The 25,582-nt window shown below is 38.6% G+C and overlaps 1 protein-coding gene across 2 annotated transcripts in view; it reads left to right on the plus strand.

Moving 5' to 3' along the window:
- The window catches only part of DNAJC15 (DnaJ heat shock protein family (Hsp40) member C15), an 84,188-nt gene that overhangs the window by 54,314 nt on the left and 4,292 nt on the right, over positions 1-25,582 (plus strand). Inside the window, exon 5 of one of the 2 annotated variants that reach the window (XM_019971720.2) lies at positions 2,811-2,881. The exons of the other annotated variant lie outside the window; for it this stretch is intronic. Coding sequence (XP_019827279.2) covers positions 2,811-2,881 — 71 coding nt within the window. The remainder of the gene's footprint in view (positions 1-2,810; positions 2,882-25,582) is intronic. 2 annotated transcript variants of the gene reach the window in all.

The following is a 25,582-nucleotide window of genomic DNA, read 5'->3' on the forward strand; positions in this document are numbered from 1 at the left end:
TTTTCTATTTCTTCCTGGTCCAGTTTTGGAAAGTTGTACTTTTCTAAGAATTTGTCCATTTCTTCCACGTTGTCCATTTTATTGGCATATAATTGTTGATAGTAGTCTCTTATGATCCTTTGTATTTCTGTGTTGTCTGTTGTGATCTCTCCATTTTTGTTTCTAATTTTGTTGATTTGATTTTTCTCCCTTTGTTTCTTGATGAGTCTGGCTAATGGTTTGTCAATTTTATTTATCCTTTCAAAGAACCAGCTTTTGGTTTTGTTGATTTTTGCTATGGTCTCTTTTGTTTCTTTTGCATTTATTTCTGCTCTAATTTTTAAGGTTTCTTTCCTTCTACTAACCCTGGGGTTCTTCATTTCTTCCTTTTCTAGTTGCTTTAGGTGTAGAGTTAGGTTATTTATTTGACTTTTTTCTTGTTTCTTGAGGTGTGCCTGTATTGCTATGAACTTTCCCCTTAGGACTGCTTTTACTGTGTCCCACAGGTTTTGGATTGTTGTGTTTTCATTTTCATTTGTTTCTATGCAAATTTTGATTTCTTTTTTGATTTCTTCTGTGATTTGTTGGTTATTCAGCAGCGTGTTGTTCAGCCTCCATATGTTGGAATTTTTAATAGTTTTTCTCCTGTAATTGAGATCTAATCTTACTGCATTGTGGTCAGAAAAAATGCTTGGAATGATTTCTATTTTTTTGAATTTACCAAGGCTAGCTTTATGGCCCAGGATGTGATCTGTCCTGGAGAAGGTTCCATGTGCGCTTGAGAAAAAGGTGAAATTCATTGTTTTGGGATGAAATGTCCTATAGATATCAATTAGGTCTAACTGGTCTGTTGTATTGTTTAAAGTTTGTGTTTCCTTATTAATTTTCTGTTTAGTTGATCTATCCATAGGTGTAAGTGGGGTATTAAAGTCTCCCACTATTATTGTGTTATTGTTAATTTCTCCTTTCATACTTGTTAGCATTTGTCTTATGTACTGTGGTGCTCCCGTGTTGGGTGCATATATATTTATAATTGTTATATCTTCTTCTTGGATTGATCCTTTGATCATTATGTAGTGACCTTCTTTGTCTCTTTTCACAGCCTTTGTTTTAAAGTCTATTTTATCTGATATGAGTATTGCTACTCCTGCTTTCTTTTGGTCCCAATTTGCATGGAAAATCTTTTTCCAGCCCTTCACTTTCAGTCTGTATGTGTCCCCTGTTTTGAGGTGGGTCTCTTGTAGACAACATATGTAGGGGTCTTGTTTTTGTATCCATTCAGCCAGTCTTTGTCTTTTGGTTGGGGCATTCAACCCATTTTCGTTTAAGGTAATTACTGATAAGTATGATCCCATTGCCATTTACTTTATTGTTTTGGGTTCGAGTTTATACACTGTTTTTGTGTTTCCTGTCTAGAGAATATCCTTTAGTATTTGTTGGAGAGCTGGTTTGGGGGTGCAGAATTCTCTCAGCTTTTGCTTGTCTGAAAAGCTTTTGATTTCTCTTTCATACTTGAATGAGATCCTTGCTGGGTACAATAATCTGGGCTGTAGGTTATTTTCTTTCATCACTTTAAGTATGTCTTGCCATTCCCTCCTGGCTTGAAGAGTTTCTATTGAAAGATCAGCTGTTATCCTTATGGGAATTCCCTTGTGTGTTATTTGTTGTTTTTCCCTTGCTGCTTTTAATATTTGTTCTTTGTGTTTGATCTTTGTTAATTTGATTAATATGTGTCTTGGGGTGTTTCTCCTTGGGTTTATCCTGTTTGGGACTCTCTGGGTTTCTTGGACTTGGGTGATTATTTCCTTCCCCATTTTAGGGAAGTTTTCCACTATTATCTCCTCAAGTATTTTCTCATGGTCTTTCTTTTTGTCTTCTTCTTCTGGAACCCCTATGATTTGAATGTTGTAGCGTTTAATATTGTCCTGGAGGTCTCTGAGATTGTCCTCATTTCTTTTAACTCATTTTTCTTTTATCCTCTCTGATTCATTTATTTCTACCATTCTATATTCTAATTCACTAATCCTATCTTCTGCCTCTGTTATTCTATTTGTTGCCTCCAGAGTGTTTTTAATTTCATTTATTGCATTATTCATTATATATTAACTCTTTTTTATTTCTTCTAGGTCCTTGTTAAACCTTTCTTGCATCTTCTCAATCCTTGTCTCCAGGCTATTTATCTGTGATTCCATTTTAGTTTCAAGATTTTGGATCAATTTCACTATCATTATTCGGAATTCTTTATCAGGTAGATTGCCTATCTCTTCCTCTTTTGTTTGGTTTGGTAGGCATTTATCCTGTTCCTTTATCTGCTGAGTATTCCTCAGTCTCTTCATTTTGTTTAAATTGCTGAGTTTGGGGTGTCCTTTCTGTATTCTGGCAGTTTGTGGAGTTCTCTTTATTGTGGCGTTTCCTCACTGTGTGTGGGTTTGTACAGGTGGCTTGTCAAGGTTTCCTGGTTAGGGAAGCTTGTGTCGGTGTTCTGGTGGGTGGAGCTGTATTTCTTCTCTCAGTCTGGGGGAAGGTCCTGGAGCGACACCCTACTGTGTGCAGCAGCCAGTGGGCAGGACCTGGCCTTGGGCTTCGCTCCTCCTGTCCTAGTTCTTGTGGATGTGTTTTTTTAATTGAGACAAAGGACTGAAGAAAGGTACATGCAGCATTGAATCTGATTTATTTTGATGGTTGGTAGAATGAAGTGACAAGCTGTAATTTTATATTTATCCACAAGATGGTGAAATTCTCATTAGTTTTTAATTTCTTGAAACTCATATAAACTGTTAATTTATAATCTGTATTTGATGCTATTTGTTATAAGCACTTTCTTTTTACAGCCCATCTGCCAGCAAGGCCAAGATTAGAGCAGCTCACAGGAGAATCATGATTTTGAATCACCCAGATAAAGGTAGGTAAAATTGCTGTTTTTCATAATACGTGAATCAGAATATGCTCTGAATTTCTTTGTTTACTTAAACTCATTATAAATGATAATAGTTAAAATGGAAATTTATGTGTCACACGTGTTGTGATTTTTCTTATAAATAAATGAGCCTTTAGATTGGAGTTCAGTGACTCACAAAAATGATAGATTTATAGTTATCAACTTTTGAGAACTTAGTTCCTGATTTCTATATGTAACTTATCTAACCCCTGTTTGAGGCTCCTAGCATTTTGATGGAAAAGAGAAAGGTGAATTATGGACTCTTTGATTGTGTAAACTGATTTGGGCATAATGAATTGTATTTGTTTAACCTTACACATAAAAGCACAAGATTTAGAGACTATTCTCTAAATCTCTGCATGTATGTCACACATGATGCTGAGTTTCTTAATTTTATTTTGGAAGGCTCTAAGGCTGAGCCATTTGTTTTTCACTGGCCAGGTTTTTAATGTAAATTTATCTTACAGAAAGACAATTATTATAACTTTAACTACACTACAGCTGCTTGAGAGAGAAAGCCCATATGTTCATTACTGTTTCTGCTCTACAATAACAGATGGTAGAAAGTTACACTGTATTTTAGGAGTCAAAAGTGGGGGTGGCGGGTTGGGGGGGCAGAGAGTGCAGGGTTTCTTGTATCCTTACAGACTTTTAATTTACGAATTATTTTGAAAAATGTTAAAAGCAAATTTTGGGTTCCTCTCCATCCTAACTAACTCCAAAATAAGGCATTCTTTTTTAGCTTTCTCACTTAATTACTTACTATAAAAATTCTTTTCACTAAATATCATCTCCTTTGGTTTTTGCACTTGCTATTCTTTCATGTGAATAAACCAGAGACTAAACTTTGAAAAGAGGTTTTGCTTAAAATTTCTAAACAGCTTCAACAGTTACTCAAAGATCCATTCAACTAATTTACTTTGCATTGTGGGCTTTCAGAGTCATTGACTTAGAAACGAATGTGTTTTAAGGGCCTACTTGAAGCTTTCTGTCTCCTAAACATCTTCCATCCCTTCCAGGTCAAGTGTGTGGCCTTCTCTGATTGATTGCAGGGGGATCAAGCACTTATGTCTTTCAGATGATTGACAAGTTATTGATTGTGTCTACTGGCAAAGAATTAAGCTCTAAAATGTTTCTAAAAGAATATATATTTTTAGATACTTTCAGTTAAAAAAAAAAGAATGTTTATGTTTGTTATGAGCCAGTAGTGGTTAAAGAATTATTTATTCTGAGATTGTATATTTAAGAGAAGTGGGGCTGTTGGCTCCCCGTAATGTGCTTACTAATATCCTCCAGTATGGTGGCATTGTCGGAGGGAATGGATGCAGAAGTGTTATTCCCCGATTTTTGCCTTCTAGCTAGCAGCATGGGCTTGAACATCCCTTAATCTCTCTAAATGTCAGTGTTATCATCTACAAAATGAATGGATTTTTCACATGCCTTTTTTGGGTATATGATGTAATGTTTTTATGCTGTTGCCGCCAAGTTGCTTCAGTCGTGTCCAACTCTGTGCGACCCCATAGACGGCAGCCCACCAGGCTCCCCCGTCCCTGGGATTCTCCGGGCAAGAACACTGGAGTGGGTTGCCATTTCCTTCTCCAATGCATGAACGTGAAAAGTGAAAGTGAAGTTGTTCAGTCGTGTCCGACTCTTCATGACCCTATGGACTTCAGTCTACCAGGCTCCTCCATCCATGGGATTTTCCAGGCAAGAGTACTGGAGTGGGCTGCCATTGCCTTCTCCTAATGTTTTTATATACCTGTTTAATTAATGAAGAACCCTATCTCTCTATTTGGATCACATTTTTAACTAAAGAAAGATGCTTTTAATCAACAGTTGTCAATAACAGATGTGTTGACAACTGGAGACATCTTGTCCATATAGCTGCTCATTCAGCCAACATTTTACAACATTTGGAGTTTCAGAGAGTTCTTAGACTTCTTCAAACCCATCCATATACTCATAGTTAAGAATTCCTGCTCTAGTAAAAGTATGATGATTTAAGGAATATTGCAACTACTTGAGGGAAAAGAATTCATGTATGTTGGAGCTGGGAGATAATCATAAATCTGAAAACTGTCCCTTCAAAGGGAAGGTTGTTTTGCTTCATTTTTAAAGGGAAGAAGATAATGGATTTTGTTGTTGTTTATTTTTACAATGGTTTACATATTCTGATTTCTAACTCTAGTAGTTTTTTTTTTTTTTTTCAAGGAATATTTATTTATTTATTAGTCTGCACAGAATTTTAGTTGTGGCATTTGGGATCTAATTCTCTGACCAGGGAAGTGTGAGAATGGGCAGGCTTTCCTGGTGGCTCAGACCATAAAGAATGCCTACAGTGCAGGAGACCCAGGTGTGATCTCTGTTTCTGGAAGATCCTCTGGAGGAGGGAATGGCTTCCCACTCCAGTATTCTTTCCTAGAGAATCACATGGACAGAGGACCCTGGTAGGCTACAGTCCATGGGGTCTCAAAGATTTGGACACAGCTGAGCAACTAAGCACCTGAGAATCTGCAACTCTCAGTTTGCCTCCTCTTCTTATAATTCTTCACCATATTTGCTTTGGCCAGCTCACCCTTGAGTGTTATATAGGTGGTTAAAAAAACTTGATTTGTCTACCCAGTGCTTCTGAAATTCATGAATATTCTCCCCGCTACCACCCTACCCCAAATGACTTTTCTCTTGGTTTTGCCACCAGCTGGTAAAACAAAAGCTAGAACTTCAAATGTGTGATCTACGATAATTTGTTACATATTTCATTATCACCTTGGGCAAAGAAAGTGACACCAGAAAAATTAGGTGTGGAAATGACTGAAAGTAAGTTTTTTGTAACCAATTTTAAGTGAGCATTCAGATGTACTTTGGTAAAAAGTAAATTTTGCCTTTTCTTTGAGTGAAAAAATGTTAATGCAGTAAAAATGTCTCAGATCTTTGATCTGATGCCTTTAGAATACCTTTTAATTAGATTATAGTTGTAAAAATTACTGGAGAAAAAGGCTAGTTGTTATGAAGTCAGTAGGAGTGGTGTTAGTCACTAAGTTGTGTCCAACTCTTTGTGACCCCGTGGACTGTAGCCCACCAGGCTCTTCTGTCCGTGAAATTCTCCAGGCAGGAATACTGGAGTGGGTAGCCATACCCTCCTCCAGGGGATCTTCCTGACCCAGAGATCAAACCCGGGTCTCCTCCATTGCAGGCAGACTCTTTACCATTTGAGCCACCAAGGAAGCCCATATGAAGTCAGTGAAAGTGAAAGTCACATCCAACTCTTTGCGACCCCATGGACTGTAGCCTTCCAGGCTCCTCTGTCCATCGAATTCTGTAGGCAAGAATACTGGAGTTGGTAGCCATTCCATTCTCCAGGGGATCTTCCCAACCAGGGATTGAACCCAGGTCTTCCACATTGCAGGCAGATTCTTTACCGTCTTCAGCCATCAGGGAAGCCCAAGACAACTGGAGTAAGTAGCCTATCCCTTCTCTAGGGCATCTTCCTGAACCAGGGACTCCTGCATTGCAGGCAGATTCTTTACCAGCTGAGCTACCAGGGAAGCCCCAGGTAACTTGAAATCAGTAGTTTGACATTAATGCCTAACAAAAGTACAAAGGAAAACAGACTAAGTTAACTTTGAAAAACTATGGAACCTCTCATAGACTACCTAATCCGTGCTTCTCAAAGTGTAGTTGGCCTGTTCATTCCAGGCCAGTTTGTTAGCTGTGTGCAAGAAATCAAAAACTAAAATCAATAGTAAGCCTTCAGACATCTTTATAGCCATTTGACATTGTTGTGACATCAAGTATGGGATACCTTTGTGTTTTGTAAAATATTGGTCCACCACAAAGTAGAAGACAATTCTTTAAAGTGCTTCACCATGCAACATCACTTTCAGTCTACCTCAACCTTAAAGGAATCACTATCTTGATGCATAGTATCATGGGTTAGCTTTGTGTCTTGAATATCTAGTCATGTGCATCTGGCTGCTTTCGATCAACATTGTCCCTATGGGATTCATCCCTATTGTAATGTGGAACAATTGTTTGTTCATTCTCATTAATATAGCAGCCTCAGCAAGGTGTGCACTGTGGACCCCCAGGATTACTCTTTTAGGAATTTACTCTTCCACTTTTGGTTTTCAGGCCTTCTTTGGGTATACAAAGTAATTATTTTTTGAAATCCATGTGTTGGCTCAGATGGTAAAGAATCTGCCTGCAATGCAGGAGACCTGGGTTTGATCTCAGGGTTGGCAGGATCCCCTGGAGAAGGAAATGGCAACTGACTCCAGTATTCTTACTTGAAGAATTCTATGGACAGAGGATCCTGGTAGGCTACAGTCCATGGCATCTCAGAGTCAGACCCGATTGAGTAACTATCACACACACATGTATTTTGTAGGAAAGTAACAATTTTCAAACTCTTTGGTCTCAGATCAAAAAGTATATCAATAAAAATGATCAACTAGAGAGATCTATCAGAGAAGGCAATGGCAGCCCACTCCAGTACTCTTGCCTGGAAAACCCCATGTATGGAGGAGCCTGGTAGGCTGCAGTCCATTGGGTCTCGAAGAGTCAGACATGACTGAGCGACTTCACTTTCACTTTCCCTTTCATGCATTGGGGAAGGAAATGGCAACCCACTCCAGTGTTCTTGCCTGGAGAATCCCAGGGACGGGGGAGCCTGGTGGGCTGCCGTCTGTGGGGTCGCACAGAGTCGGACATGACTGAAGCATCCTAGTAGCAGCAGCAGCAGCAGCAGAGAGATCTATGAATTAGAAGAGATTAATTTTCTTCACCTCCAAAATCACTGCAGATGGTGACTGCAACCATGAAATTAAAATATGCTTGCTTGCTCCTTGGAAGAAAATCTATGACAAACCTAGACAGCATATTAAAAAGCAGAGACATTACTTTGCCTACAAAGGTCTGTATAGTCAAAGCTATGGTTTTTCTAATAGTCATGTTTGGATGTGAGAGTTGGACCATAAAGAAGGCTGAGCACTGAAGAACTGATGCTTTCAAACTGTGGTGTTGAAGACGACGAGAGTCCCTTGGACTTCACTGAGAAAAAAAAAACAGTCATTCCTAAAGGAAATCAACTCTTAGTATTTATTGGAAGGACTGACGCTGAAGCTGAAACTCCAGTACTTTGGCCACCTGATGGGAAAAGCCAGCTCATTGGAAAAGACCCTGATGCTGGAAAAGAGAGAAGGCAGGAGGAGAAGGGGACGAGAGGATGAGATGGTTGGATGACATCACCAACTCAGTGGATACAAGTTTGAGCAAGCTCTGGAAAATGGTGAAGAACAGGGAAGCCTGGTGTGCTGCAGTCCTTGGGGTCACAAAGAGTTGGACAGGACTGAACAACGACAAAATTTAAATTCAAAAAGGATAAATATAATATTCTTTTAGGTCCCTAAAATCAACTGTATAAATATAGGAAAGAGACGTGGCAGTGTTTCACATGAAAGAGAGTCTTATGGGTATTTTTTTTTATCTCAAAGGCTATAATATTCAACAGTGTAAAAGCCACTAAAAATAAGTCAGTGCATTCTTAAGCTGCATTAAAGGGCATACAGTATCTGTATTATAAGACTGAATATTTCCACAACCTTCTGTACTTGTCACTCATTTATTCTAGTATTACTAGCCAGTCAGTTTTGGGGGTAATTAGGCAGTAAAGTCTAGTATGGAAAATGCTACATGATAAGGGCTTTTAATAAAACATACTAAGGAGACGGATAGAGAGGAGAGCATTTGGAGAGGAGAGAGTTGCAGTATTATTGATAGTCAACCTAAAAATTCTAAGGAGATCACTGACTCAGTGGACATGAGTTTGAGCAAACTTCAGGAGATGGTGATGGACAGGGAAGCCTGGTGTGCTGCAGTCCATGGGTCGTACAGAGTCAGACACGCCTGAGCAACTGAACAATAAATTGGGAGCTGGGCAGTGTTCTAGGCACTGGCACTCAGCAGTGGAAAAAGTGATGTTCAGGCAAAGCAGAAAAGGTCATATGAGATCAAAACCTGTTGGACTAGTTTCTTCTCAGAGGTATAATAGGACGTATTCTTGTAATGTGTAATAGGTAGAACCCTTTAGGATTTCCAACTCTAGGTTTCTGTGATTCTCTAATGATCTGATAAACTGAATCAGACTCTAAGTATTCTTCAGAGCCTTCTGTCTCTGTTTATTTTTTTTTTAATTATATTGAGATATAATTCAAGTGCCATATGATTCATCTACTTAAAGTGTACAGTTCACTCAGTCAGTTCACTTGCTCAGTTGTGTTCGACTTTTTGCGGCACCCCATAGACTGCAGCATGCCAGGCCTCCCTGTCCTTCACCAACTCCCAGAGTCCACCCAAACCCATGTCCATTGAGTCAGTGATGCCATCCAGCCATCACATCCTCTGTCATCCCCTTCTCCTCCTGCCCCCAATCTTTACCAGCATCAGGGTCTTCTCAAACGAGTCAGGTCTTCGCATCAGGTGGCCAAAGTATTGGAGTTTCAGCTTCAGCAATAGCCCTTCCAATGAATATTCAGGACTGATTTCTTTTAGGATGGACTGGTTGGATCTCCTTGCAGTCCAAGGGACTCTCAAGAGTCTTCTCCAACACCATAGTTCAAAAGCATCAATTCTTCGGCACTCAGCTTTCTTTATAGTCCAACTCTCACATCCATACATGACTACTGGAAAAACCATAGCCTTGACTAGATGGACCTTTGTTGGCAAAGTAATGTCTCTGCTTTTTAATATGCTGTCTAGGTTGGTCATAGCTTTTCTTCCAAGGAGCAAGCGTCTTTTAATTTCATGGCTGCAGTCAACATCTGCAGTGATTTTGGAGCCCAGAAAAATAAAGTCTCTCACTGTTTACCCATCTACTTCCCATGAAGTGATGGGACCATATGCCATGATCTTCGTTTTCTGAATGTTGAGCTTTAAGCCAACTTTTTCACTCTCTTCTTTTACTTCCATCAAGAGGCTCTTTAGTTCTTCGCTTTCTGCCATAAGAGTGGTGTCATCTGCATATCCGAGGTTATTGACATTTCTCCCGGCAATCTTGATTCCAGCTTGTGCTTCACACTTCACTAGTCTTGAGTGTATTTATAGATGTGTGCAGCCGTCAGCATAGTCAGTTTTAGAACATTTTCACCCCCTCAGAAGGAACCCTGTCACCCTTTGGCCGCACCCTCACCCCGTCCCCTCCCCTCAGCTCTGTTCCACCGACCTGTATGTTTGGCCTTGTGCCGGCCCCACACAGTCTTGACAACCTTTGCGTTGTAATACGTTTTCATTTTCTGAAGTGTGAGTCCTCTTACTTTATTCTTCTTTTGTAGGATTGTTTTGGGTATTCTGGGTCCCCTGCAGGTGTAGGTGAATTTTAGAATCAGCTTGTCAGTTTTGACAAAGTTGACTGGAATTCTGATAGAGATTTTGTTGAATCTGTGAGTCAGCTTAGGGAGTATTGCCTGAGATCTTAATGTTAAATCTCTTTATCCATGGACATGGGATGATTTTTCATTTACTTAGACCTTTAATTCCTTTCAATAATATTTTGTAGTTCCAAAGTGTTTTATTCTTTTTGATGCTGTTGTGAATAAAATTATGTTCTTAACTTTATTTTTTGATTGTTTAATGTGGATGTATAGGAATATCATTCATTTGTTTTATATCCTTCAGTCTTGCTGAACTTGTTTATTCCAATAGGTTTTTTTTTTTTTGGTAGGTTCATTCGGATTTTCTAACTATAAGACTGTGTCATCTGTGAATAGTTTTATTTCTTCCTTACCAATATGGATGCAATTCATTTCTTTTTCTTACCCATTTTTCCCTGACTTGAATTTCCAGTACAGTATTGAAAAGAAGTTGTAAGAGGGGGCATTCTTGTCTTGTTTCTGATCTTATGGAAAAGCATCCAGTTGCCTAATAATGGGTATTAGGCGAAGTGTGGTATTATTAACTGTGGGCTGTCCATAGATAACCTTTATCAAATTAGGAAGTTCCTTTCGAGTTATTGAGCCTTTTTATCATGAAATGACGTTGGACTTTGTCAAATGCTTTTTCTGCATCTATTAAGGCTATTATGAGATTTTTGTTTTTTATTCTGTTGATGTAATGAATTACATTAATTGGTTTTTGGCTGTTAAACCAACTTCTCATCCCTGAGAAAAATACCACTTAGTCATGGTGTGCAGATACTTTTAACATGTTGTTGGGTTTAGTTTGCTAGTATTCTGTTGCGTCTTCTACATTCACATTCATAAGAAATACTGATCTGTAGTTTTCTTGTGATGTCTTTGTTTGGCTTGGTATCAACATAGTATGGGTCTTATAAAACGAGTTAGAAGATTGTTCCTTCCCCCTCCATAAACCATCTGCACCTGGGTTTTCTTTGCATACATTTTTGATTACTGATTCAGTTTCTTTACTTGTAATAGGTCTATCAGATTATTTGTTTCTTCTTGAGACAGTTTTAGTAATTTATGTCCTTTGAGGAATTTGTCTAATTTTGTAGTTTAGGTTATTGAGATTTTTTTATTTTTTAATACAGACATTTACAGCTATAATTGCCTTCTTAGCACTACTTAAATTGTAGTCCATAAGTATTTATTTCCCAAATTTGTCCTTGTTATTGATTTTTAGGGGCTTCCAGGTGGTGCTAGTGGTAAAAACTCATCTGCCAATGCAGGAGACCTAAGAGATGTAGGTTTGATCCTTAGGTAGGGAAGATCCCCTGGAGGAGGGCATGGCACCCGACTCCAGTATACTTGCTTGGAGAATCCCATGGACAGAAGAGCCTGGTGAGCTACAGTCCATAGAATCTCAAAGAGTCAAACACAACTGAAGTGACTTAGCACACATGCACGCGTTGATTTCTAATTTCATTCCGTTGTAGTTGGAGAAGATAATGTATTGCTTCTATCCTTTTAACTTATCGAGCTTTGTTTAATGGCCTAGCATATGATTCCTCCTGGATATTCTGTTGTTAGGTGGGGTGTTCTGTGGATGTCTGTCAGGTCTAGTTGGTTTAAGCATTGTACAAGTCTTCTACTTCCTTGTTGACCTTCTGTCTAGTTCTATCCTTTACTGAAAGTAGGACATTCTTATTGTTGAATTGTCTGTTTCTCTGTTCGTTTTGGTTTCATGTATTTTGATGCTCTGTTAGGAGTGTGTGTGTGTGTGTGTGTGTGTTTATGTGCACACAGGCATGCATGTGCACTCAGTCACTCGGTCTTGTCCAACTGTTTGTGGCCCTATGGACTGTAGTGCACCAGGCTTCTCTGTCCATGAGATTTTCCAAGCGAGAATACTGGCGTGGGTTGCCATTTCCTTCTCCAGGGGATCTTCCTGACCCCGAGACTGAACCCTGTTCTCTTGAGTCTCCTACACTGGCAGGAGGATGCTTTACCACTGCACCACCTGAGTATAATTGTTCTATCTCTTTGTTGTTCAGTCACTCAGTCATGTCAGTCACTCAGTCATGTCCAACTCTCTGCAACCCATGGACTGCAGCATGAAGTCCATGTTATATCTCTAGGAACTTTTTTTGTTATAAAATCTCATATGAGTATAGCCATTCTAGCTTTTCCATAGTTGGTGTTTCATGATACATTTTTTCCCAATTCTTTTATTTGTGATTTTGAATCTAAGGTCTGTCTCAAGACTTGCCTGGTGGTCCAGTGGTTAAGACTTAGTGTTTCCACTGCAAGGGGCACAAGTCTGATCCCTGTTCAGGGAGCTAAGATACTGCATGCTGTACAGCACAGCCAAAATAATAAAATTATTTTTATTATTTTATTTGAAATCTGTCTCCTGTAAAAGGACTATTGTTGGATCATGTTGTTTTAATCCAACCTGACAGTGTAATGACTAATTGGATTGTTAATCCATTCACATATGTTATTGATATAGTTTGATTTATGTCTGCATTTGCTTTTTGTTTTCTGTCTCGTGTCTTTTTTGCCCCTCTGTTTTTCTTCCTTTCTGTTTTCTTTTGTACTGAGTGAATATTTTCTCATGTAGTATTTTGATTTTATTACTTCATTATTTTTGAGGGTTTTTTTAAAGTGATTGCTCTAGGATCTAACCATATACATCTTAAGTTTTCAGAATTAGCTTCAGATTTAGACAAGCTTAATTCTTGTACTATATATAGAAATAATACTTCAATACTTCCCCCTTTTATGGTATTATTGTTATACATATAACATCTGCTAATGTCACAAGCCTAACAGTACATTGTTAGAAGCATTACTGTCTCCTGTCATCTTCTCAATCTGTAACACCTTTGCTCTTACAGATCTCCTTTGTGCTATTAATAGCACATATAATATGCATGTATTACATTTCTATATGTTATAGGCCCAATAATATGTTTTATGCATATTATTTTATACCATTACTTTTTCCATCAGCTAAGAGAAAAAACAAAATTAGGCATTTATATTGTCTTTTTATAATTACACAGTTATATTACTAGTACTCTTTGTAGATACCAATTTAAATTACCATCTGAGGTCACTTTCTTTTAACCTAAAGAATTTCCTTTATTTATTCTAAAGTGAATCTGTTAACAGTAAATTCTTTCAGTTTTTGCTTATCTAGGATGCTGTTTCACCTTTGTCTCTGAATAACAGCTTTATTGAATAACGGGTCTTGGTCCACAGCTTTTTCTTTAAGGACTGTGATTATGTTATTCCATGGCCTTCCTGTTCTCCATGGTTTCTGCTAAATTAGCCTTTTATCGTATTGGGCTTCCATTATAAGTGACACATTGTCTTTCTTTTGCTACTATTAAAAGGTAAACTGAGGAATATTAAAAATTTTAAGAGTCTATTTGAGCAAAAATTGACTTGAATTTGGCAGCACCAAACTGGAAGTGGTGAGGAGCCCTCTAGAGGAAAGACTTCCATGGAAGAGGCAGAGCAAACAAGGAGTTACTTGATTGGCTATAGCATAAGAATTTGCTTTACTTGGAAAGTCCTAGTTGGCTCTGTGTGATTAGTTGTGCTTGGGTTTTAATCTCTTAATGTTGAGAGACTTATTGGCTTAGGGTTTAGTTTGATTATATAGTCTCCTAAGGCACTAAAGCCACCTCAATCTAATGGCCTTTCTGTTTATTTAATTTAATGATACCTTCCATATTTTCTCCTTGTCTTCGACTTTTAGCATTTTTTTTATGGTGTGTGTTTTAGGTCTTATTAGATTAATCCTACTTAGAGTTTGAGATTCTTGGGTATGTAGGTTATTGTTTTTCAATAACCTTGGAAAGTTTTTAGCTACTATTTCTTTAAAGACTTTTCCCCCTCCTTTCCTCTCCTGGTACTCCCATTTCATGTGATTTATGGATTTCACAATGTCCTACATTTCTCTGAGGTTACGGTTTTTTCCCCTTCATTCCCTTTTCTCTCTGATGTCAGCTTACATACTATCAATCACTGTATCTTCAAGTTCACTAGTTCTGTCTTATGCCAGTTCAGATCTTCTCTTGAGCCCTTCTACTAAGTTTTTAAAAACTTTTAGTTCTGTGAATGTATGGTTCTGTGAATGTATAATGTAAAATTTTAGGTCTGTGAATGTATAATGGCTACTTTGGAATCGTTTCCCATAAATCCAACGTTTGGTCACTCTCACAGGTAGTTTCATGGCTTTTTTCATGATGTATACATGGGTCGTACTGCCGTACTTGCCTGCTCCTTCACATGCCTTGAAATACTTTGTTAGAAGCTGAATATATTAGATTATATATTATAGCAGCTCTGGTCCGCCACCCTTTCACTGATGATGAAGGCTTGTTATTGTTGTTTGTTTATTTGTGTAGTAACTGGCTGGATTCTTTTAGTGAAGTAGCCTAAGGCCTTCTCAGAATGCCTTTCCTGTTTGGAACCACCATGCCTTGAGGACTAGGAAAAGAGTTTTCAAGGTCCCAGTATTTATTCTAAGGGAGCCAGGCCCAGGGTAGAGCTTCTGATCCACTTTCCTGTACCCAAGCCTCAGCACTGGGGATCTGGGGGCCGGAAGTGAAATATACAGGTCCACCCAGCCCTTCCCAGAACGAGTCCTCTGTGCCGGAGCTGGGGAGGGAGGGAGCCCTGTGTTCTGACTGCAGCAGTCCAGTGTGGAGTCTCTGCCTTGCTGAGTGGAGAGGGGGAAAGGAACGAGTTATTTCCCACAGACTCCTGCCTCTCTTACTGAATTTTCATACTTCAATTCTTTTTTATTTTTGTTTTGAAGACCGTTTCTAGAGGCTTCCAGTGGTTGGGAGTTTATTATATAGTATTGACCAGTTGCATTGGGAAGTGGGTCAGTGGAACTCCTCATTCTGGAAGTCAGTCTCCTATATGCTGCTTCATGATTTTAACATCTTTCTTTTAAGAAGGGTGGGTGAACTTTAAGAACCCTTCAAATCAGCAGATGGCAATGCTTTTTACTTCAGTCTTACAGACTTGGGATGTAGAAATTCATGTTTTAATCAGAGTTAAGTGTAAGTAAATAAGTGTTAGTTGCTCAGTCATGCCTGACTCATTGCGACTCATGGACTGCAGCCCACCAGGCTCCTCTGTCCATGAGATTTTCCAGGCAAGGATACTGGAGGGGGTTTCCATTTCCTTCTCCAGGGTATCTTCCCAACCCAGGGATTGAACCTGGGTTTCCTGCACTGCAGGCAGATTCTTTACCAACTGAGCTACAGAGGAAGCCTAAGAAATATGTAAATCTGTATAAAGAAGACCCAAGGATAAAAGAGAACTTAATCTTCAAATTGGTGTATTTTCTATGAAACTCACATTAGTAATAACTTATACAGCCATACCTCAAAGATACTGGATTCAGTTCCAAACCACCCCAATAAAACAAATACTGCAATAAAGCAAGTCACACAGATATTTTGGTTTCCCAACACATAGAAAAATTATGTTTTTACTATACTGTTGTCTGTTAAGTGTGAAATAGCATTATGCTTAAAAAACAGTGTGTACAATGAAATAATTTACTCAGTTATAAAAAAGAACACATTTGAGTCAGCTCTAATGAGGTGGATGAAACTGGAGCCTATTATACTGAGTGAAGTAAGTCAGAAAGAAAAATACCAATACAGTACATTAATGCATATATATCATATTTAGAAAGATGATAATGACAAACCTATATGCAAGACAGCAAAAGAGACACAGATATAAATAACAGACTTTTGGACTCTGTGGGAGAAGGTGAGGGTTGGATGATTTGAGAGAATGGCTTTGAAACATGTATATTACCATATGTGAAACAGATGACCAGTCCAAGGTCGATGCATGAAACAGGGCGCTCAAAGCCGGTGCACCAGGACAACCCAGGGGGATGGGACGGGGAGGGAGCTGGGAGGGGGGTTCGGGACGGGGAAACGCATGTACACCTGTGGCTGATTGAATATATGGCAAAGACCACCACAATAAAGTAATTAGCCTCCAATTAAAATAAATAAGTAAATTGTAAAAAACAGTGTATATACATACTGTAATTAAAAAATAAACCTGCTATAAAAATGGCACCAATAGACTTACTTGACACAGGGTTGCCACAGACCTTCAATTTGTAAAAACTCAGTATCTGCAAAGTGCAATAAATCAAAGTCTGATCAGATAAGGCCTGCCTGTACCTAACCTGGCAGCAGTTGCTAGTTGTAGACTATTTGCTTATTTTCTCTTGTGCTGGTTAGGATTTTTTTTTTACCCAGATGTTTTTCAGATGTTTCTTTCTAGAGATGTTTATCCACTCCTAACACATTTGTTTGTTCTATTTTCTGTCTCTCTGGAGTGATTTTACTTTAGTGAAACTGGTCCTTGATGCAAGAAGATAAGGGAATGGTGATTCACCACTTCCTTCTCCCCATCAGGGACACACGTCTCAAGTCCCTGCTGTGTACTCAGCGAGATCTAAGGCATGATTTCTCTTCAAGATATGTACTATCTAATGAGTAGATAAGCATATATTAATATTTTAAAAGTAAACCACAAGGTGTGATTTTACAATCTTCCCAAGAAGGAAAGGGCTTCTCAGGTGGCACAGTGGTAAAGAACCCATCTGCTGATGCAGGAGATGAGAGATGCGAGTTCGATCCCTGGGTTGGGAGGACCCCTAGAGGAAGGCATGGCAACCCACTCCAGTATTCTTGCCTGGGGAATCCCATGGACTGAGGAGAATGGTGGGCTGTTGTCCATAGGGTCAGTCTCCAAGTGACTTAGCACACTCAGGAAGGAAGAGGACCCAGGATGGAGTTACAGGCTTGAAGAAAGTAGAAAGGGTTTACAACAACCAAATGTTTAACATGGTAGAAATTTAATAAACAAATAATTATGTAACCAAAGTGAGAGACAGCATGGTATGGTAACCTTCCTGGGAGTCCTGACCCTACCTCATTTTAACTCTGTGGCTAGGGTTGGGCAAGTAACTAAACTTCTTTGTGATTCAGTCTCTTTAGGTAAGGAAAATAAGAACTGAGCAACTACAAAGGATAGTTGGATGAACGAAAGGAAATAATACATTTGAATAATGCCTAATTACTATCCTCATCACTATGGTCTTCATCACAGGTTTTCTGAGCCCCAGTGATTTCTGGATAGTATTAATTGGTAGTATCATCAGACTTCACGGAGGTCAACATATCTCTAGTGTTTAATAAAGTTTTAAAAACTTAAATATACCTTCATAAAAGTACACAGCTCATTAAATATACAGCTCGATGCATTATCGTGAAGTGAATCCATTTACGTAGCCAGTACCCAGATTATGACAGAAAACAACAAAATTCTGTAAAGCAGTTATCCTTCAATTAAAAAATACATTAATGAAAAAAAAATTGCACAAAGCTTTCTCCTCATGTACATTTCTAGTCACTCCCCACTCACCAATGACCACTGTTTTAGTTTTTATTGCCATAGATAAGCTTTGCCTGTTCTTGAACTTTATATATATATATATCATCTAAGTGTGTAGCCTTCTATGCTTTGCCTTTCCTCATTTTATTATCTTTGTGAAATTCATTCATGCAGCAGTGAATCCTGTAGTAATTCATTGATCTTTTTGTTGCATGGTATTTCATTGCATGAATGCTGCTACTGCTAAGTCGCTTCAGTCGTGTCTGACTCTGTGTGACCCCTTAGAAGGCAGCCCACCAGGCTCCGCCGTCCCTGGGAGTCTCCAGGCAAGAACACTGGAGTGGGTTGCCATTTCCTTCTCCAATGCATGAAAGTGAAGAGTGAAAGTGAAGTCGCTTAGTCGTGTCCGACTCTTCGCGACCCCAGCCTACCAGGCTCTTCTGTCTATGGGATTTTCCAGGCAAGAGTACTGGAATGGGGTGCCAGTGCCTTCTCCATCATTACATGATGAATATCCTGCCGTTTATCCATTTTTTCTTTGCAGTTTCTTTTCTCTCTTTTGTTACCTGACTTTTGGGAACATCCTATACTCTTTTGTTCTAGATATGAGTCCACTGTATTACATATATCTTTTCTCTTTGGCTTGTTTTTGCCCACCTTTATTGACATTCATTCATTAATAGAAATGTTTAATACTGTTACAAATCAGTTATAGTTGAAACTTTACCTTTATAATTATTGCTTTTATTGTTTAGGAAATTTTTGCTTGTCTCAAAGTCATGAAGTCAATTTCTGCAGACGTTATTATCTTACCTAGTTACGTCTTAGAATGGGATTTTGTATATGGTGTGAGACGAGGGTAAAGTTTCACTTGTTTTTATTTGGATAACCAAGTGGTCTGGCACTATTTGTTGGAATTATTTCTCTATTTCCTTTCATGTTCCCTTGATTAATTTCTTGTGCCAATCTCCATGATGTTTTAATTATCTAGCTTTATAACAAATCCTCATTTCTGGTATATAAACTCTTTATATATTTTGTTATTAAGATTTGTGAGGGGTGGGCTATGTTTGGCCCTTTACATTTTAATGTAAGTTAGGAACTGCCTCATCAGTTTGCATATGCACATTCACAATTCACACACAAACCTCCTAGGATATGATTCAGTTCAGTTCAGTTCAGTCGCTCAGCACTCCAGGCTTCCCTGTCCATCACCAACTCCCGGAGTTCACTCAGACTCATGTCCATCGAGTCGGTGATGCCATCCAGCCATCTCATCCTCTGTCGTCCCCTTCTCCTCCTGCCCCCAATCCCTCCCAGCATCAGAGTCTTTTTCAATGAGTCAACTCTTCTCATGAGGTGGCCAAAGTATTAGAGTTTCACCTTTAGCATCAGTCCTTCCAAAGAACACCCAGGACTGATCTCCTTCAGAATGGACTGGTTGAATCTCCTTGCAGTCCAAGGGACTCTCAAGAGTCTTCTCCAACACCACAGTTCAAAAGCATCAATTCTTCAGCGCTCAGCTTTCTTCACAGTCCAACTCTCACATCCATACATGACCACAGGAAAACCATAGCCTTGACTAGACGAACCTTTGTTGGCAAAGTAATGTCTCTGCTTTTGAATATGCCATCTAGGTTGGTCATAACTTTCCTTCCAAGGAGTAAGCGTCTTTTAATTTCACGGCTGCAGTCACCATCTGCAGTGATTTTGGAGCCCCCAAAAATGAAGTCTGACACTGTTTCCACTATTTCCCCATCTATTTCCCATGAAGTGATGGGACCAGATGCCATGATCTTAGTTTTGAGATCTTAGTTTTAAAGCTTGAATGTTGAGCTTTAAGCCAACTTTTTCACTCTCCTCTTTCACTTTCAACAAGAGGCTTTTGAGTTCCTCTTCACTTTCTGCCATAAGGGTGGTGTCATCTCATATCTGAGGTTATTGATATTTCTCCCGGCAATCTTGATTCCAGCTTATGCTTCTTCCAGCCCACCGTTTCTCATGATGTACTCTGCATATAAGTTAAATAAGCAGGGTGATAATATATGATTGGGATCACTATAAATCTGTCAGTCAGTATGGAGCAAATTGACATCTTTACAATAGTGATTTTTCAAATCCATGTACAAGACATCCTTTCATTTATTTCAGTTCAGTTCAGTCACTCAGTCGTGTCCGACTCTTTGTGACCCCATTGAATGCAGCACACCAGGCCTCCCTGTCCATCATCAACTCCCAGAGCTTACTGAACCTCATGTCCATCGAATCAGTGATGCCATCTGACCATCTCATCCTCTGTTGTCCCCTTTTCCTCCTGCCTTCAGTCTTTCCCAGCATCAGGGCCTTTTCAGATGAGTCAGCTCTTCACATCAGGTGGCCAAAGTATTGGACTCTCAGCTTCAGCATCAGTCCTTCCAATGAATATTCAGGGCTGATTTCCTTTAGGATGGACTGGTTGGATGTCCTTGCAGTCCAAGGGACTCTCCAGAGTCTTCTCCAACACCACAGTTCAAAAGCATCAATTCTTCAGCTTCAGCTTTCTTTATAGTGCAATTATCACATCCATACATAACTACTAGAAAAACCATAGCTTTGACTAGACAGACCTTTGTTAGCAAAGTAATGTCTCTGCTTTTTAATATGCTGCCTAGGCTAGTCATAACTTTCCTTCCAAGGAGCAAGTGTCTTTTAATTTCATGGCTGCAATCACCATCTGCAGTGATTTTGGAGCCCGAGAAAATAAAATCTCTCACTGTTTCTACTGTTTCCCCATCTATTTGCCTTGAAATGATGGGACCAGATGCCATGATCTTAATTTTCTGAATGTTGAGCTTTAAGCCAACTTTTTCACTCTCCTCTTTCACTTTCATCAAGACGCTCTTTAGTTCTTCTTCACTTTCTGCCAGAAGGGTGGTGTCATCTGCATATCTGAGGTTATTGATATTTTTCCCAGCAATCTTGATTCCAGTTTGTGCTTCATCTAGGCCAGCATTTCTCATGATGTACTCTTCATATAAGGTAAATAAGCAGGGTGACAATATACAGCCTTGATGAACTCCTTTCCTGATTTGGAACCATTCTGTTGTTTCATGTCCAGTTCTAACTGTTGTTTCCTGACCTGCATACAGATTTCTCAAGAGGCAGGTCTGGTGGTCTGATATTCCCATCTCTCTAAGAATTTTCCACAGTTTGTTATGGTCCACACAGTCAGAGGCTTTGGCATAGTCAATAAAGCAGAAGTAGATGTTTTTCTGGAACTCTGTTGCTTTTTCGATGATTCAGTGGATGTTGGCAGTTTGATCTCTGGTTCCTCTGCCTTTGCTAAATACAGCTTTAACATCTAGAAGTTCTCGGTTCACGTACTGTTGAAGCCTCACTTAGAGAATTTTGAGCATTACACTGCTAGCGTGGGAGATGAGTGCAATTGTGCGATAGTTTGAACATTCTTTGGCATTGCCTTTCTTTGGGATTGGAATGAAAAGTGACCTTTTCCAGTCCTGTGGCCACTGCTGAGTTTTCCAAATGTGCTGACATATTGAGTGCAGCACATTCACAGCATCATTTTTTAGTATTGGAAATAGCTCAACTATAATTCCATCACCTCCACTATCTTTGTTTGTAGTGATGCTTCCTAAAGCCCACTTGATTTCACATTCCAGGATGTCTGGCTCTAGGAGAGTCATCATACCATCATGATTATTTGGGTCGTGAAGATCTTTTTTGTATAGTTCTTCTGTGTATTCTTGCCACTTTTTCTTAATATCTTCTGCTTCTGTTAGGTCCATACCATTTCTGTCCTTTATTGTGCTCATCTTTGCATGAATTGTTCCCTTGGTATGTCTAATTTTCTTGAAGAGATCTGTAGTCTTTCCCATTCTGTTGTTTTCCTCTATTTCTTTGCACTGATTGCTGAGGAAGGCTTTCTTATCTATCCTTGCTATTCTTTGGAACTCTGCATTTAGAGGTTATAACTTTCCTTTTCTCCTTTGCCTTTCACTTCTCTTCATTTCACAGCTATTTGTAAGGCGTCCTCAGACAACCATTTTGCCTTTTTGCATTTCTTTTCCATGGGGATAGTCTTGCTCCCTGTCTCTTGTACAATGTCACGAACCTCCGTCCATAGTTCTTCAGACACTCTGTCTATCAGATCTAATCCCTTGAGTCTATTTCTCACTTCCACTGTATAATCGTAAGGGATTTGATTTAGGTCATACCTTAACAGTGCATTCGTTCTCTTGGCAAAACTCTTTTAGCCTTTGCCCTACTTCATTCTGTACTCCAAGGCCAAATTTGCCTGTTACTCCAGGTGTTTCTTGACTTCCTACTTTTGCCTTCCAGTCCCCTATAATGAAAAGGACATCTTTGTTGGGTGTTATTTAGGTTACTTTATTTCAATGAGATTTTTCAGTTTGTAGTTATGCATCATTTGTTAGATTTGTTCCTAGGTGTTGATTATTCAAATGCTATTATATATTGTGTTGTTTTAAAAGTGTACACTATATACTTATTTCTAGGGCATAAAAATTTAATTTTTGTTTAAATTGCTGTCATATCCACCATTTTGTTAGATTTAGTTATTAATTCTGTGATTTTGTCTTTAGAGCCTTTTGATTTTTTTGCTTACTCAGTCATTCAATTTATGACGAATGACAGTTTCTTTCTTTTTAGTCCTTTGGGGGAGGGAGTGGAGGGGGACATTGATTATAATATACGGCCAGAAACTCCAATAAAGTGTTAAATAGAAATGATAGTAGATATCTTTTCCTTGTTGCTTATCTCAGAGCCAAAGGTTTCTGCATTTTACTACTAAGTATGATATTTGCTATATTTTTTTTTGATAACTTTCTCTCACATAAAAGAAGTTTCCCTCTATTCTTAGCTTACTTAAAGTTTTTATCGTGAGTGTACATTTTCTGCATTTGTTTAAGTGATTATACATGTATTCTTCCTTATGTTGATGTAATGAATTAAATTGATTAATTTTCTAATGTTAAAGCCAGTCTTGGATTTCTCATATAAACCTAACTTGGTTATGAATTTAGTCTGATTTGATAAGCTGATATTTGCTTTCGCATCTGTGTTTATCTTGTGATATATTTTTTATCAGAGTTTGTCTCAAAGAATGCTACTCATAAAAAGAATTAAAATGTTTTCTTTTTCTCCTATTTTTTTCAGAAAAATTTACTGATACACCTATCCTGGCCAGAATTCTTATCTGTGGGAAGGTTTTTAGTTACAGATTCAGTTTCTTAAATAGTTACAATTCTCTTGATTTTTCCATTTCTTCTTGTATCATTTTATCTTGATACATTATTTTTCTTAGAATTTATTTCATTTAAATTTTAAATGCATTGCTAGGAACTTAATTAGTTTTTCTCAGAAATCTAACCTTTGGCTTGGTTAATTATCTTGAATGCTAATTTCTGTTGTGATATTTTCCTTGATGCTTAGGTAATTTACAAGTATATTGATTAATTTCCAAACATTGTAATTCCCTATCTGTATTACTGATTTTCAGCTTAATTCTACCATTGTTAATTCATGTATCGGTACTTCTCAAACTGTCTTGATAGAGGACTTTTTTTTTGTTTTCCCAATCTCTGTTGGGCTGGTAACTTTTGTAAAATATAACAAAAATGATTTTATTAGAAAATTGAAATAAAAAGACATACAAGATCTAAGCCCTAATTTTTCATCATTAGATTCTGCAGATGCACGGTATTATGTTTGGCTGTAGTATTTGCTGAACACTCGCTCTCAGTTTCTAAACCTAGTTTAGTTCAGTAACTCTCACTGTGGTTCAGTAACACCTGTACCCCAGCACTGATCCATGGAACTGAATTCAGGTAGCACTGCTTATTGTGATTTGAGTCTTTGAAGTTTGTTGAAACTTGCTTTAGAGCTCAGCACATGTTGACTTCAGTAAATGTTCTGTGTGCTGTTTAAATGGAGGTCACTCTGCAGTTGTAGGGTGGAGTGCTTTCTGTATGTCATTTATATCAAGTGTGTTCAGTATTTCGTTTTATCTAACCCTTCCATGGATTACTGAGAGAGGTATATTAAATCTCTCATTGATTATGGATTCATGTGTTTCCCCCTTTAGTTCTGTCCTTGTTTTTCTTATATATCTTAAACCTATGTTATCAGTTCAGTTTGGTCACTCAGTCATGTCCGACTCTTTGCGACCCCATGAACCGCAGCACGCCAGGCCTCCCTGTCCATCACCAGCTCCCGGAGTTCACTCAAATTCACGTCCATTGAGTCGGTGATGCCATCCAACTATCTCATCCTCTGTCGTCCCCTTCTCCTCCTGCCCCCAATCCCTCCTAGAAAGAGGGTCTTTTCAAATGAGTCAGCTCTTCGTATCAGGTGGCCAAAATATTGGGGTTTCAGCTTCAACATCAGTGAACGCCCAGGACTGATTTCCTTTAGGATGGACTGGTTGGATGTCCTTGTAGTCCAAGGGACTCTCAAGAGTCTTCTCCAACACCACAGTTCAAAATCATCAGTTCTTCGGCGCTCAGCTTTCTTTATAGTCCAACTCTCACATGCATACATGACTACTGGATAAACCATAGCCTTGACTAGATGGACCTTTGTTGACAAAGTAATACCTCTGCTTTTTAATATGCTGTCTAGGTTGGTCATAACTTTCTTTCCAAGGAGTAAGCGTCTTTTAATTTCATGGCTGCAGTCACCATCTGCAGTGATTTTGGAGCCCCCGAAAATAAAGTCAGCTGCTATTTCCACTGTTTCCCCATCTATTTGCCACGAAGTGATGGGACCAGATACCATGATCTTAGTTTTCTGAATGTTGAGCTTTAAGCCAACTTTTTCACTCTCCTCTTTCACTTTCATCAAGAGGCTCTTTAGTTCTTCACTTTCTGCCATAAGGATGGTGTCATCTGCATATCATATGTTATCAGATATATTCAAATTTAAGATTGGCCCTTTTAACACTTCGAAATTTCTCCCTTTTATTGCTAGTGTTGGATTTTGCCTTAAAGTGTACTTCATCTGATAATTAGCATACCAGTGCCAACTTTACTTTCATTGGTGTATGCCTTTTTATATTGCTTTAGAAAGATTGTCTCAAAAAAAAAAAAGATGGTATCTTGTAACCAACATATAGTTTGCTGGTTAGTTTATTCATCAACCATATTGATCTATAATTTGCATACAATAAAATGTATATTCAAATGCATGGTTTGATGAGATTTGACAAATACATACCCCCATGTAACACTAGCATAATGAAGACGTAGAACATTTCAAAGCTGAAAAGGTTCCTTGGTGTTCTTTCTCATTGCTATCTCTGCTCCATCTTGAGCAGTCACCATTCTACTTTCTCCCACTGTAGATGTGTTTCATGCAAGTGGAATTGTATCGTATGTACCTATTTTGTGTCTGATTTCTTTGAAGACAAGAAGCAGCGCAGAATGTTGGACTGATCACAGCACATTTCCTTATCTCCAGGATCTTGACACTCAAGTCCTGGCTGACTTGGTAGACCTCCAGTGCCTTCATACTGCTGTGTTTGAATTGTATTGAAGTGTTCTAGTTGGTATCAGTGGGAGGGGTGGTCTAAAACCTAATAGTCCACGAAAGCCCCAAGCTGAAGAGCTCCAGTAGTCATACAGTGAAGGTACAAAGGTTCCGAGATCGAGTTTGGGGGTGAGTTTTCTGATTAAATGGAATCCAAGAAATCTGAACAGGACTGAAAGATTCAAAAGTGTATTTTTCCATTAAATAAAGGATATGTATCCTATATATTTTCTGTCAGTTGAGATTTAGTGCCAGAAACAAGGTGTTTTAAGCA

The sequence above is a fragment of the Bos indicus genome, chromosome 12 (genome assembly GCF_029378745.1).
Source record: "Bos indicus isolate NIAB-ARS_2022 breed Sahiwal x Tharparkar chromosome 12, NIAB-ARS_B.indTharparkar_mat_pri_1.0, whole genome shotgun sequence".
NCBI classification, from domain to species: Eukaryota; Metazoa; Chordata; class Mammalia; order Artiodactyla; family Bovidae; genus Bos; species Bos indicus.